This window comes from Phyllobates terribilis, unplaced genomic scaffold (genome assembly GCF_046119375.1).
Source record: "Phyllobates terribilis strain yellow unplaced genomic scaffold, ASM4611937v1 Scaffold_5__5_contigs__length_657084704, whole genome shotgun sequence".
Taxonomy (NCBI): Eukaryota; Metazoa; Chordata; class Amphibia; order Anura; family Dendrobatidae; genus Phyllobates; species Phyllobates terribilis.
The window spans coordinates 57,886,310-57,902,065 of NW_027362765.1; the positions used below are offsets into that span (position 1 = coordinate 57,886,310).

At 51.3% G+C, this 15,756-nt stretch overlaps 1 protein-coding gene across 1 annotated transcript in view; it reads left to right on the top strand.

Annotated features, from left to right (window-relative positions):
* Positions 1 to 477: 477 nt before the first annotated feature.
* LOC141272036 (uncharacterized) overlaps positions 478 to 15,756 on the top strand; it is a 242,984-nt gene continuing 227,705 nt past the window's right edge. Inside the window, exons 1-5 of the mRNA XM_073682326.1 lie at positions 478 to 623; positions 753 to 932; positions 1,015 to 1,138; positions 1,222 to 1,319; positions 1,518 to 1,605. Of these exons, the coding sequence (XP_073538427.1) occupies positions 546 to 623; positions 753 to 932; positions 1,015 to 1,138; positions 1,222 to 1,319; positions 1,518 to 1,605 (568 nt within the window). The 5' untranslated portion in view covers positions 478 to 545. The remainder of the gene's footprint in view (positions 624 to 752; positions 933 to 1,014; positions 1,139 to 1,221; positions 1,320 to 1,517; positions 1,606 to 15,756) is intronic.

Sequence of the window (15,756 nt, forward strand, 5' to 3'; positions counted from 1 at the left end):
CTGGCAGGAAAAATGCATGTACAATCAGCATGTACAATCCGCAGCATTTCTGCATCGTGGGCACATAGCCTGATGGCGCGATGAGGAAACCAAAGCACACCCACAGCACATAAAGTCATATGAGGCAAGAGCGCATACATTTTAGCATCTACCATCCACTGAGGCCCCTGATCATGTGACCCCTGACTCCTCCCCTCCTGTGACCTCATCACAGGTCCTGTGTGCACAGAACAGCCATATATGTGGTGGCGGCTCTGCAGGTGGAGGTATGTGGAGACCCCCATTACTATTAACCACCGCAGTGCTGAGCCTGTGATAAATCTCTGTATGTGACTATAATGTGATTGTGTGTTATACCGGGGGCAGGACGGGGCCATGACTGGATGTAGTGATCATGTGAAGCCGATAACAGCTCCGGAGATTTCTTACATGGGATCTTTATGATGTTACATCGTCATCTTCTCCCCATTCAGGTCCCTACAATATCGGATCCTCTCAGTGGAGATCTTCTATATAAGAGAATATTCCTGATTGACCCATCAAGGATGGATAGGGACAGGGACAAGATGGCGGAGAGGATATTACACTTCACCCTAGAGATCCTCTTCCGGCTTACTGGAGAGGTGAGAGATTCTGATGATGTCACAATACATCATTCTTATCTATGGGAATAACAGATGGACAGAACTGGAGAGGTGAGGACTCTGGAAATGTCTGTAGTGAGATTTATTAATGTGTCTCTCCATAACCAGGATTACACAGTAGTGAAGAAGACCTCTAGTGATCACTGTCAGGACCCTGTGTCTGAGGGATGGGGAAGACCACTGAGCCCAATCACAGGGCCTCCACCTCAGCCCCTGATACATGAGGACATCAATGTCCAGAAGATCCTAGAACTCACCTACAAGATGATTGAGCTGCTGACTGGAGAGGTGACACTGCTGGGAATGCTGGGACATTATACAGTATCGCTATGAGGGGATTGGGGGATGACGGTATCATTGTATGTGTCAGGTTCCTATAAGATGTCAGGATGTCACTGTCTATTTCTCCATGGAGGAGTGGGAGTATTTAGAAGGACACAAAGATCTGTACAAGGACGTCATGATGGAGGTTCCCCAGCCCCTAACATCACCAGGTAATAGACAGGACTAAATACACACGACCTATAATTATCTGTTTGTAAAGAATGAATTCAGTCCCTGTATGTGTTTCCTCCAGTTCTATCCAGTAAGAGGACAACACCAGAGAGATGTCCCCGACCTCTTCTTCCGCAGGACTGTAAACAAGAAGATCCCAATGTTCCTCAGGATCATCAGGTAGATGGAGACAAAGTGTCATGAGATCTCCCCTATGATGTGTAGATGGCTATGAAGGTCTTGTGCTCAGTCTTGTTTTATCCACCAGTATTATATGTTTTATACTTGTGTAATGAGGACAGTCAAGATGGCAGGATTAGAGCTGATCATAGATGTGACTTCTTCATCTGTCTGTGACTTTTACAATATTTCTTTCAGGATGAAGATCTGACCCATATTAATACTACAGAGATATATGTAAGGGGTGATAAGCAATGGAAAGAGGAGATTCCTACAAACAGCACAGGTGAGTAGTGATGAGCGAGCACTAAAATGCTCGGGTACTCGTTGCTCGGGTCTAACAAATTGAAATACTCGGGTGCTCGAGTAAACGAGCCCAATGTAAGTCTATGGGAAACTCGAGTGTTTGTCAGTTTGTCAGGCGGCCCCCCCCCCCGGCGGTCTGCAGAGGGCCTAAAAATTGCCCAAATCGATGGGAACAGTGCTCAAATGACATGGGAACAGCATGGGAAAGACCCCTGGACCCATTTCTGACTCCCAGGTCACTGCTGTCAACAACGTTGTCAGAGGTATTACGCCTTTCCTTGGAAATATGTTAAGGAACATCCTTTCCAGGGTAATGACTTGTGTATAAGACAAAATAAATAACCAAAACCAAAAATACTCCTCCACACCTTGGGCTATGTTCACACATAGCGTTTTTGATGCTTTTTTGCACTTTTGCATTGCTTTCAACCAAGACAAATGCATTCACTGGGAAATGTTATTTTAACATTTTACAACCTTATCTGGCCATGTGGTGTGTGACACATCATCAGACACATGCATACAGTGCTGAAAAGACATGGGAACAGCATGGGGAAGACCCCTGGAAGCCTCTCTGACTCCCAGGTTACTGCCTAAACGTGTGCTCATCATAAGTGATCCTTGGTGCATGCGAAGATGCCTCCCGCCATACACCTGTCGTTGCAGACTTGCAACAATCACCGTCCACGTCCTTGTCCCAGTGCAGCATTCAGTTGTCCCTACCCCATTCCTTGGAATGCAAACGCAAATATGCTGCCAGCCACCCACCCTCCCACAGGCTGCAATACTATACTGACAAATTTTTGACAGCTGCTTGCACTTGAAATGTGGCCTTTTAGGCTCGTGGAGGCGGAAGCTGTCCACAATCTTATGGTGGCGGCGATCGGGTATCCATACTCGGTCCCCAGCCACCACTATTTGTCCAGGTGTTGTCTCCGCCTTCCACAAGCACGGGTTCCACAACATTACCCGTGCCCTCCCCAGTGAACTTACTGAGAAGGACCGCCTACCCACAAACACGTGGTCAAGTGAATGTGGCCAGGGACGGTACGGAGCCAGTCCACATCTTTTTTTACTGAGTTGTATTTCACCACAGCCATATTCTTTAGCTTGGTGAAAGGACTTGGGAAACCATATCTACTCCAGCTGTCATTTTTCCCAGGAAGTCCTCTAAAGCTGCTTTCACTTGAAATGTGGCCTTTTAGGTTCGTGGAGGCGTAAGCTTTTCACAACCTCATGCCGGCGGCGGCCGGGTGTCTATACTCGGTCCGCAGCCGCCACTATTTCTCCCGGTATCGTCTCCGCCTTCCACAAGCACGGATCCCACAACATTACCCCCACCCTCCCCAGTGCACTTACTGGGAAGGACCGCTTAACCACAAACATGTGGACAGGTGAATGTGGCCAGGGATGGTACGGAGCCAGTCCACAGCTCTTTTTTGCTGAGTTGTATTTCACAACAGCCATATTCTTTAGCTTGGTGAAAGGACTTGGGAGACCATATCTACTCCAGCTGTCATTTCTCCCAGGAAGTCCTCTAAAGCTGCTTTCACTTGAAATGTGGCCTTTTAGGCTCGTGGAGGCGGAAGCTTTTCACAACCTCATGCCTCGTGTCCATACTCGGTCCCCAGCCGCCACTATTTCTCCCTGTGTTGTCTCCGCCTTCTACAAGCGCGGGTCCCTGAACATTACTGCTGGTACTTTTCTGTGGGAATATGCTTGCCTCCTACCAGCCTGGAATATTTCCTGTAAACTATGGTACGACGCCATGGTATTAGCACTGCCCCCAGTAGTAGTAGCGAAGCCATCCCCAATTTCCTTCTCAGGAATTTTATTTGGTAGACTGAGTGGCTGCCCAAATACATTAGTTTCTCACAAAGGAGCTGAAGATAGAGTGGCAGTAGGTGCAAGTTTCTCCAGCCTGTTAGATATCAGAGGGTGAACGGCAGCACATTGGATCAATGGTTAGCACTGAAGCCTTGCAGCGCTGGGATCCTGGGTTCAAATCCCAGCAAGGACAACATCTGCAAGGATTTTGTATGTTCTCCCCGTGTTTGCGTGGGTTTCCACTTCAGTAAAAAAGCAGCCATAGAGTGTCCAGGAACCTTCCCACACACTTTTCTTAACCAGGACTGCTTCTTGGCAGGGTTAGACAGTCCCACCAGAGAATCCTCTGGTGTGCCCTGGCTTCTACATCAGGAGAGTTCATGATAGCTCTAGCTTTGCAGCGGCTATGGTGTTCTTGAGCGAGGGAGAAAGGTGAGCCCTCAGAATCAAATCCTCTGCTAGGCCCAATGTTTTTCAATCTGAAACAGCTTCTCTGGGAGTTGCATTTAATCACAGCCATATTCTTTAGCTCGGTGAAAGGACTGGCATAGAGGGAAACCGTATCTACTCCGGTTGTCATTTCTCCGTCACCAGGTTCCACCCATTGTCACACATGACCATGCCTGGCTGTATGTTCAGTGGTGAGAGCCACAGATCAGGCTGCTGTGTTACAGCTTTCAACAACTCTGCAGCGCTGGGCGGTTTGTCACCTAAGCATTAAGCATGTTATCTTCAGCACAGCCTGTTGCCGCTTGGCCAAGGCACTCCTGCAGTGCTTTCAGCTTGCGACTGATGTGGTCATTTCGGAGTTGGAGGAGGAGGTGCAGGACCTGAACAATGTGATTACATTGAGGTTAAATTGGCGACGCTGTTTTTTATACTAAAGAAAGATCCTAATGGGTTTTTTTTTTACGTTAGTTTTTAAGACAAATGCATTCGCCGGGAAATGTCATTTTAACATTTTACAACCTTATCTGGCAATGTGGTGTGTGACACTTCAGACACATCCTGTTTCATTTATAATAGAGGGACTCTAAAAGTCACAAAGCCTATTTTTATAGTGCCATCAGGCGGCCCTTACTATTCTTAAAAGGCCAGCAGTCGGCCTTCGCTATTGTTAGAGAGCCATCAGCCGGCTATGCTTTGTTATTCCCATTAATAACGAGTGGGTCTCCTATACTGTTATTGCGTATGCAGTGACTGCAAGGGCTGCCAAAAATTCGGACGCAACCCAATACCTCTTTGAAGAGACATAGAGGAGGGTCTCAGTAAAAAAAAAATGTTCCCATTATAAAATGTTCCCATTATAAAGGAGCGGGTCTCCTATAGTGGTAATGACTGCAAGGGCTGCCAAAATTTGGGAAAAACCCCACTAAGAATTTAAAGACACATAGAGCAGGGCCACAGTAACGAGTACTACATGTTCCCATTAGAAAGGAGAGAGTCTGCTATACAGTTATAGGGTATGCAGTGAGTCGAACGGCTGACCAAATTTAGGAAAAATCCCACTAAGAATTTAAAGACACATAGAGCAGGGCCACAGTAACGACAAATTCCCATTAGAAAGGAGAGGGTCTCCCATAATGTTGGCTTATGCAGTGAACGCAAGGGCTGCCAAAAGTTGGGAGGCACTCCAATGCCCCTTGGAAGAGACTTAGAGGGCCTCATAAAACAATGTTCCCATTAGAAAGGAGTGGGTCTCCTATCCTTGTAATGCCCATTCACTAAGTTTATGGGCTGATAAACATTTACCCCTGGGGGTATACATGAACCTACTGTATAAAAAATCTTTTTTACGGGCATCATAAACACCCTTTAAAAAAATTATGTGGGTGTTGCATCACGGACCACAGTCACCCTGGTGATATGGTGGTGGAGGATGAGGAGAAGGAGGAGGTCAAGAGCAAATAGCCAAAATCAGGAAGCGTATACCCATGTGTGGGTGTGAAAAGGTGCATGGGAATACACCTCCCAAAAAAAGACACTGGATTTGAGTTTGTTACGCTGCTATCATTCGGGGGTGTTGAGAAGTCTGGCCCAATCCAGCCCTTGTTCATTTTTATAAGAGTCAGCCTGTCAGCATTTTCAGTTGACAGGCGGATGAGTTTATCAGTTATAATTCCATCAGCGGCACTAAAAACCCGCTCTCATAAAACGCTGGCGGCAGGGCAGGCCAGGACCTCCAAGGCGTAGAGAGCCAGTTTATTCCACGTATCCACCTTGGATACCCAATAACTATAAGGCACAGAGGAATCACGGAGGATGTTGGTACGGTCGGCAAGGTACTCCCTCAGCATCTTTCCAAACTTTGCACTCCTTGTGAGAGTACCCCGCGCCTCAGGGCTTGTGCGAAGGGAGAGGCTGAGAAAATTCTCCCAGAACTTGGACAGTGTTCCCCTGCTGGATTGGAGTTGTCTCTCTCGCCTGTAGTCCTTGGTTGTCCAACGAACTATGACCTCTGCCACCAGCGTTTTCAGATGGGAATTTTTTTAATAGTTCCGCAACAAGGGCCTTCTGGTACTGCCCCATTTTTGTAGACCTGTCCGCCTCAGGAATAAGAGATATAAAGTTCTCCTTGTAGCGTGGGTCTAGAAGTGTCACCAACCACTAGTGACTGTCACCCAAAATTTTGAGCATGAGAGGGTCATGGGAAAGGCAGCGTAACATAAACTTAGCCATGCGTGCCAGACTGCTATGCTAACAGGCAAGACTTCCGTGTCACTTGGCCAAGGCAGTGAATCCAGTTTGTGACTGATGTGGTCATTTCGGAGATGGAGGCTGAAGAGGAGGAGGGGGCTGAGGAGGATGAGGTGTAGGAGCTGTAGACTGTGGAAGCAACCCTACTTGACCTAGGGCCTGCAATCCTTGGTGTCGGGAGGACGTGTTCCGTCCCAAGGTCCGACTGGGTCCAGGCTTTCACTAAGTTAACCCAGTGTGCCGTCAGCGAGATGTACCGTCCCTGCCCACAAGCACTTGTCAACGTGTCTGTGGTTAGGTGGACTTTCCCAGTAACTGCGTTGTTGAGGGCACGGCTAATGTTTTGGGACACGTGCTTGTGTAATGCGGGGACGGCACACCGGGGTAAATAGTGGTGGCTGGGGACCGAGTACCGAGGAACGGCCACCGCCATCAAGTTGCGGAATGCTTCCGTCTCCACGAGCCTAAAAGGCAACATTTCTAGCGCAAGCAGTCGCAAAATATGGGGATTTAGTAGTGTGGCCTGTGGGGCGTTGGCAGCGTATTTTCACTTGCGTTCCAAGGACTTGGGTATGGACAACTGAACGTTGCGCTGGGACAAGGATGTGGACGTGCTTCCTGATGCTGCTACTTGAGAGTGTGCAATGACAGGTGCAGGGCAGGAGGCATCTTCGCATGCACCATGGACAGGGGATTGGCTTGCATGCACAACAGTGGAAGAAGCAATGGTGCCACCCGCAGACACTGTTCCTGGACCCTGGGGTTCGGCCCACAAAGTCGGGTGCTTTGCTGCCATGTGCCTGATCATGCTGATGGTGGTCAGGCTGGTCGTTTTGCCACCTCTGCTGATGCTGGCCTGGCAGGTGGTGCAAATGGCCTTTTTGGGGTTATCGGCAGAGTCGTTAAAAAAACAACCAGACTTGGGAAGACCTAACAGTTGTACTGGCAACTTCCTTCGTGTTGGTGTTGCGGGAAACGGTTGCCTGCCTTCTTTTTGCGGCCACCACACTGCTTCTTCCTGCCTTTTGCGGTGCTCTGCCTCCCTCCCCCCTGTGTGCTGCTCTCCTTGCTCTGCATGTCCTCCTGCCAGGTTGGGTCAGTTACTATATCATCCACCACCTCGTCTTCCACTTCCGCACTCTGGTCCTCCTCCTGACTTTCTGGCAATTGTGTCTCATCATCATCCCCCTCTTGTGACACTTTCCCACTGTCTCCTTCGTGTGACCGTGGCTGCTCAAATATTTGGGCATCGCTACATGCGATCTCCTCTTGCTCCGCTTCAAGTGGACCGGGCAAGAGGCCTGAATCTATTAATGGAAAAGTGAACAGCTCTTCTGAGTGTCCAAGTGTGGGATCAGTTGTCTTCGGGCACTCGGCATGGTGGGAGGAAGGAGGTTCAGGGTGAGGAATATGCGGTCCAGACTCACGGCTACTGAGACTTGACCGTGTGGAAGACAAGGTGGTGGTGGCTAAGTGACTGGAAGCATTATCTGCTATTCAACCAATAACCTTTTCACACAGCTCTGTGTTCAATAGTGGTGTTCTGCAGTCCCCTTTTAATTGGGACAGGAAGGTCAAGCGAGAAAATGTGGGTGTTTGTTGTGGCACAATATCAGCTTGCCCACGGCCTCGGCCTCTGCATGCACCATCACCATCATGTCCAGTTCCCCGTCCCTTGCCACGTGCCTTGCCCATTTTAAATGGAGGACAATATCTTCCACGCTCACTACAAATGACATGACTGAATTTGGAGCGAACTTATATGTGATCCGTGTGACGGACAAACCACAGTTTTAAATAGCATAGGTTTATTTTGCCAGTAAAAGCTATTTGTTAACCACTTAGGAAAAAACACAAGCTTTTTCCAATTTTGTTTACTAAAATGTTTGTAGCGACAAAATTTCAATAGGAAAAACTGACATGACGATTGTTTTCCACTTTGAAAAATATCCATTGATTCAATCATCTTCAGAACGATGCTGGAATGCCCTAAAGCATACAAGCCTGCAAGCAATGTGCGCTCTTTTGAGACTACAGAGGTGGCCAGTAACCTAGGAAAAGAGCTGTGCACTATAGAATTAAAAATCCCTCTATCAAGTGGAGAGAGGTTTTTTATAAGAGGTAAATTGCAAAGTTGCTAGTTTTTACAAGCACTTCATAATTTTTCCCATTAATGAACAGGAGACAACCTTTTAAACCATGCTAGATTGTTTTATAAAAAAAATTAAAATTAGACGCGGACACCCTTTAATGTTGTCCACATAGTCATTTTTTTCCATTCCAAGACAAAATAGCTTTTCTCTGGATCTTATTGTGATGAATGCCGGCCGGTGGGTGCAGCTCTCTGGCGCCCTCCTACCTCTCAGGTGAGTCAAGGTACTTTACCTAGAGTAAGTGGTGCAAGGAAGCTGCTACCAGCGGGGGAAAACACGGTGGTGTGTTGTCCCTTACACGTCACCAATCCGCGACGCCACGATACAGGCACAACTCTCTGGCACCCCCTTGCCTCTCAGGTCAGTCAAGGTACTGCACCGAGAGTGAGTGGTCGCTGGAGAGGCCGTCCTGTAGCCCTCTGGGTATTTGAGGCCCTCTGCAGTGAGGGAGGTATATATATATTCCCCTGGCTGCGCCAGTAATATATATCCACACCTCCGACAGTCACTGCCAGCCTTCCTCAAATCCCCCAGATGGTATGCTGCCATCAGTTCTCGTTTGATACATGCCCGGTCCGTTAATAGACTTGTATCGGGTCAGGAACCAACCCAGTAGCGTTTCAGCCAAGCGTTTCCGGACCAATGGATTCGTATATGCAGAGTAAAGGATACAGCCCACGATTAATTTATTATTTAATCGATTATAAGAATGCACTAGATTACAAGGCTATACAATTAACTATACAACGGTATTTGGCCAGAATAAGAGCTATAACAATTAGAAATACAAAACACAGGAATAACAGCGATAAATCAGTTACCGTTCTTGTGGTGCAAGGGAGGATTTGCGATCCCACAGGTTCAAGCTTAGTTGCAGTCGTCCTAGCCTCAGTAGCACATGGCAAAGGTGCTCCTCCCACTCAGAGACCTGGACCCGACGTTAGGAGTTGTTCACATCATCTCCTGGGTCAAACTGAAGGGATTTCTGGCTGTCGGCTATACTAAAGTCCTGTCATGCCCACTCTTGGTGATGTCAGTTTACTAAGCCCCACCCCCCTACCAATGCTCGTTTTAGCTCCATTTTAGAAAAGTACCCATAACTTTCCCTGGGGTGATCTCATCGTATCACCAGAGGTCTCGTCGTGATCCTCCTCTTGTGGGGAAGCCATTGACTCTAAACATGCCTCCCCTGGGACCTTGTATATGGTTCTTCTAAATATCCAGCTTTCCAGGCCACTCATGGATTTATAAGTCCCATGATTGTGTCCGCGGGCACCTTCCTCACATGATACATTTTATTTGGGTTCCCTAACTTGTATCGTGTGGTTATGAATTGATATTGTATCTTGTAGCTTTTGGTGGCCATTTTCCACAAAGAAAGCACATGGTTCCTGGACAATGGAGAGGTTTGCAGGCTTGCACAAATGGTTTGCTTCTGGTTTCAAGTGACATCCAGGTGCTGATTACCCCCCTGGAGCCTAGCTGACTCTGTCCTGCTTGGACACAGCAAAAACTGGCCCATCTATTTACCATCTCAAAGGAGTTTCTGGAGACTGATCTCCAGAGGTGGGGGCAAATTGCTCTGTTTGCCAGGGTCTGCAGAAATGTGACATGGTAGAAGCTGTGTGACAATAGGGAATATCTTCAGGTATGACGTATCATATCTAAGCTGGCGGCTAACTTTCATGACACCTCCCCCCTATAAGATGGCGCGAGGGGGTAACACACTCCTGTGTTCTCCCATGCGTCCTTCTGCACCCTCCCCTTGCCGGGATAACCCGTCAGTGTTACCGTGGTCACGGCCTCTTCTGTGGCGAATGGAGAAGTGATACTGCTGGAGAGCGAGGCTCCATCGTAGCAACCTTCCATTCGACCCAGAGACCATGTGTAAACAGCTGAGGGGGTTGTGGTCCGTCTCCACGGTGAAATGGCTCCAGTACAAGTAGGGCTGCAGACGCTGCAGGGCCCATACAATTGCCAGGCATTCCTTTTCCACCATGGAGTAGGCCACCTCCCGTGGCAGTAGCTTCCTGCTCAGGTACAAGACAGGATGTTCCTGGCCTGTCGTGTTGACCTGACTTAGCACAGCACCGAGGCCAAAATCACTGGCGTCGGTCTGTACCACAAACGGCCGGTCGAAGTCAGCAGCTTGAAGTACAGGGGAGCTACTTAGGGCGGTCTTGAGTGCCCTGAAGGCTGTCTCGCAGGCGACTGTCCAGTCGACTGCGACGGGCAGCTTCTTCTTGGTGAGGTCCGTCAGGGGCTTGGCCAAGGTGCTATAGTGTGGAACGAACCTCCTGTGGTACCCGGCAGTCCCCAAGAAGGACAGCACCTGCTTTTTGGTCCTGGGGGTGGGCCTGGATGCGATGGTATCCACTTTTCCAGGTTCTGGCTTCAGAACACCCCCGCCTACCCGGTGACCCAGGTAGAGGACCTCACTCTTGCCCAGCTGGCACTTTTCCGGCTTCATGGTCAAGCCTGCCCGGTGGATCCGACCGAGCACCTGCCGCAGGTGCTCTAGGTGATCCTCCCAGGTGGGACTGAAGACTGCAATATCGTCCAAGTACGCAGCCGCGTACCCTCCAAGTCCCTCAAGCAGCGTATTGACCATCCGCTGAAAAGTGGCAGGGGCATTCCTCATGCCGAATGGCATCACCGTGGACTCATATAGTCCAAAAGGGGTGATAAAGGCAGAGCGTTCCCTTGCCGCGGGGGTTAGGGGAATCTGCCAGTATCCCCGGCTCAGATCAATGATGGCCATACGATCGAGCAGGTCATCGATGCGTGGTATGGGAAATGCTTCGGGGACCGTCACCGCGTTGAGCCCCCGGTAGTCCACGCACAACCGCGTAGTTCGGTCCTTTTTAGGAACAAGGACTACAGGTGAGGCCCGCGCGCTGTTGGATGCCTGGATCACCCCAGCTTCAGCATCTCATCTATCTCTTGGCGCAGGTTTTCCTGCACCTCGAAAGAGACCTGATATGCTGAACGCCGGATCGGGGGGTGATCGCCGGTGACCACGTCGTGGACAGCCATCTCAGTTCTTCCGGGCAGGCTGCTGAACAGCTCCCGGGAGGAGTGCAGGGTGGCCTCCAGCTGGGACCGTTGGTCCTCCGTGTGCTGGTGGCCAACCCTCACATCCTCGATGGATCCACCTGCCTTGGCTTGGGCGAGCAGATCCAGGAGGGTTTCCACTTCTCCCTCCTCGGGAAGGTTGCACACTGGGTGGGCATACGCTTCCCGCTCATGATGAGCCTTCATCATGTTCACGTGGAAGACTTTCCTCCTACCACGGGCGTGGTCCAGGGTGACCAGATAGGTGACGGCGTTGAGTTTCTGGTGCACGAAGTATGGACCTTCCCAGGCTGCCTGAAGCATGTTCTGTGGTAAGGGGACCAGTACCCACACTTTTTGACCCACCTGGTAGGTCCTCTCACAAGCATTCTGGTCGTACCACCGCTTCTGGTTGGCCTGGGCCATATTGTCCTGCACCAGCTTTGCCAAGGCCATCATCCTGTCCCGGTGGCGCGCGACATACTCGATGACCGACACCTCCGAGGTGGCTAAATCCTCTTCCCATGCTTCCTTCACCAGAGCCAGGGGTCCCCGTACACGTCGCCCGTACAGGCGCTCAAAGGGGGAGAACCCCGTTGAGGCCTGCGGAGCCTCCCGGTAAGCAAATAGCAGGTGCGGGAGAAGACGTTCCCAGTCGCTCCCGTAGGAGTCGGCGAACATCTTAAGCATCTGTTTCAAGGTGCCATTGAACCGCTCACACAGGCCATTAGTCTGTGGGTGATACGGGCTGGCCACCAGGTGTTGCACCTGTATTTGCTTACAAAGGGACTCCATCAGCTCCGACATGAACTGGGTCCCCTGATCGGTGAGCATTTCCTGGGGAAATCCTACTCTGGAGAAAATCTCCAATAAGGCGGTTGCCACTTTGTCGGCCTTAGTGGACGACAAAACTACCGCTTCCGGGTACCGGGTGGCGTAGTCTACTACAGTCAATATGAAGCGTTTCCCGCGGGAGCCAGTGGGCAGGGGTCCCACGAGATCCACAGCCACCCTCGAGAAAGGCTCTCCAATGATTGGCAGAGGTATCAGTGGGGCTTTGGAGCGCCGCCCCGACTTCCCCACCCTCTGACAGGTGACACACGACTTGCAGTAGGCCGTTGCCTCGACTCCCATCCCAGGCCAGTAGAAATGCTGAGCTATCCTGGCCTTGGTTTTAGCGATCCCCAGGTGTCCGGCCATCGGGATCTCGTGTGCGAGCCTCAACAATTCCGCCCTGAACGGATAGGGTACCACTAACTGTCGGTCCCTTGGCCACGCCTCCGGTGAACCCTGCTGGACCGTCATCCGGTACAGCCGTCTCTGGTCCCAGACCACATGCTCGCCATCTGAGTCCTGGGGAGGCTGTGCCGCCCGCTCCTTGAGCGCTTTCAGGCTGTCATCGGCTTCCAATGCAGCCCGAAACTCCTGACTCGATGGGGCAAGAATCGAAGAAACTGCCACATCTTCCGTCAGCACCTCCGGACATGTCTCCTGGCCGCTGTCTGACCCAGCTGCCACTTGGTCAGAAATGGGGAAGCCTTCGCACCTTTGCGAGGCTTCTTGGGCTCCGGCACTCCCACTCCTGGTGACAGCGGCTATGACCGCTGTGACCGTGGGTAGTGCCCGCTTCCCCTCGGTTTCTGACCAAGCCGCCAGATCAGGCAGGCTTCCTAGGCCTGTCGACATCCCGGACGTGGGGAACTCCTGCTCTGGGGTCTTACCTGGCGGTTCCTCTCCTGGGACACTCCCACCCCCCATGGCTCGCTCCCCCTCCTGCAGAGGCCCTAGACTCAGCGGCTTGGATTCTCCTGGAAGCCCTACACTGCCGGTAGCAACCTTCTTCTCCATCCCTGAGCCTCCCTCTACAGGATCCTGCCCCCCTCGTCCCTCACCGGAGAACAAGAGGTGCCTGTGCGTTGGCTGAGCACCTCTGGGGGCATCCTCACCTTCTCTCACTAACAACCCTGTTTGTGTTGTGTCTGTGTGTGTTACTCTCAGGTTCCACTCCCTCCTCGTCCGCAGGAGACACACTCCATACAACATTATTGGCGTTAGAAGCAGATAAATCAAGACATTCTGGGGGGGGGGGCGAACTTGGGGGTTCAGTGGGTACATACTGCAACACTATCCGCCCCAAGTCGGTCCCTAATAAAACGTTTGCGGGAATATTTGGTGTTACTCCCGCATCCCCCTCCCGGCACCCCAATCCAAATACACCATGGCAACGGGAAGTGCTGGCTCCACGCCTCCAATCCCTGAGACGGAAAGGGTCTTTCCCGGTACAAAGTCTTGAGGGGACACCACCTCAGGCCGTACCAGGGTTCGTTCAGCGCCAGTGTCCCGCAGTCCCATGACCGCAGAACGGCCTATGGTGACGGGTTGGATATTGTCCAGGGACCTACCACCACCCCCTCCCACACACAGAACATTGGGCGCTCTCTGGGACTGGGATGGGGCCTTTTGGCGCTGGGGACACTTAGCCCTAAAGTGTCCTGGCTTGTAGCAATGATGACAACGTCTTACGTCTGTTCCTTGCCTGGAGAGGACAACAGGGGGATACACCCCTTGTGTTCTGGGGGCTGGGGAAACAGGGGCAGGATTGGGCTTACCCCCTCTCCAGGTGCTGCTGGCAGACTTCTTCAGCTCAGGCGCCCTGTTATTGGCATACTCATCTGCCAGGGTGGCTGTAGCAGAAGCCCCCATTGGTTTTCGGTCGCAGAGGAAATGCTCCGTGACGAATAGTTCCTGGACCTCCTGGCGGGTAGTAAGCGCTAGACCTGAGGTCCAGTGCTCTGCGGCTCTCAACAGCGCCCGCATATGATCGGTCCAGGTGTCCTTGGGGCCACGCAGCAGGCTCCGGAACTTCTGACGGTACAACTCCGGACTGAGGTTGTACTGCAGGATCAGGGCCCGCTTGATGCTGTCGTAGTCCTGTACCTTCCCGGCAGGTAAGTCCCACAAGGCATCCAGGGACTTACCCCTCAAACGGGGGGTCAGGTATCTTGCCCACTGATCCTGGGCCAGATGGTGCTGAAGGCAGGTCCTTTCGAATGCCACCAGAAAGGAGTCCAGGTCTCCATCTTTCTCAAGCACGGGGAAGTCCTCGGCTCGGACCTTTACAGGTCTTCGCCTCCTGCTGTGCTGGAGGTGCTGGAAGGAATCCATGTAGAGCCAGGTCCAGTTGATGCTTGCGCTCCGCAGCTCGTTCTGCACGCTCCGCCTCTCGTTCTTCCATGAGGAGCCGAAAAGTGGCGGTGTCCCCAGACCGCTGACTGGCCAGGGCCAGTGGGCAGGCGGTGGGCAGTCCACTGCGGGACCGACTACTGGGGACTGTCTCCTTGAGGTGCCCGAGATGAGCTCCTCCCCGCCATGAGTAACATTGTCCTCCCCCGCCTGCTCACCGACCAAAGCATTGGTCTTCTCCTTCACCTTGTTCGTGGTGCCTTCCGCCATCTTGGTAACCTTGGGTCACTGACAACGCTGCAACCCTGAGTTTGCACACACCTTGTTATAATTTTACTCTGACCGTCTAGTGTTGGGCTGACCTTAAGACTCCAGCAGTGGAAATTACCACTGGCAGTCTTTAGTGTCTGGGAGTAGGGATCCCACGTACACTATACTCTGCAATCCCACCGCTCTGCCACCAATGTGATGAAATCCGGCCGGTGGGTGCAGCTCTCTGGCACCCCCTTACCTCTCAGGTGGGTCAAGGTACTGCACCTAGAGTAAGTGGTGCCAGGAAGCTGCTACCAGCGGGGGAAAACACGGTGGTGTGTTGTCCCTTACACGTCACCAATCCGTGACGCTACGATACAGGCACAACTCTCTGGCGTCCCCTTGCCTCTCAGGTCAGTCAAGGTACTGCACCGAGAGTGAGTGGTTGCCGGAGAGGCCGTCCTGTAGCCCTCTGGGTATTTGAGGCCCTCTGCAGTGAGGGAGGTATATATATTCCCCTGGCTGCGCCAGTAATATATATCCACACCTCCGACCGTCACTGCCAGCCTTCCTCAAATCCCCCAGATGGTATGCTGCCACCAGTTCTTGTGTGATACAAGCCCGGTCCGTTAATAGACTTGTATCGGGTCAGGAACCAACCCAGTAGCGTTTCAGCCAGCGTTTCCAGACCAATGGATTCGTATATGCAGAGTAAAGGATACAGCCCACGATTAATTTATGATTTAATCGATTAGAAGAATACACTAGATTACAAGGCTATACAATTAACTATACAACGGTATTTGGCCAGAATAAGAGCTATAACAATTAGAAATACAAAACACAGGAATAACAACGATAAATCAGTTACCGTTCTTGTGGTGCAAGGGAGGATTTGCGATCCCACAGGTTCAAGCTTAGTTGCAGTCGTCCAAGCCTCAGTAGCACATGGCAAAGGTGCTCCT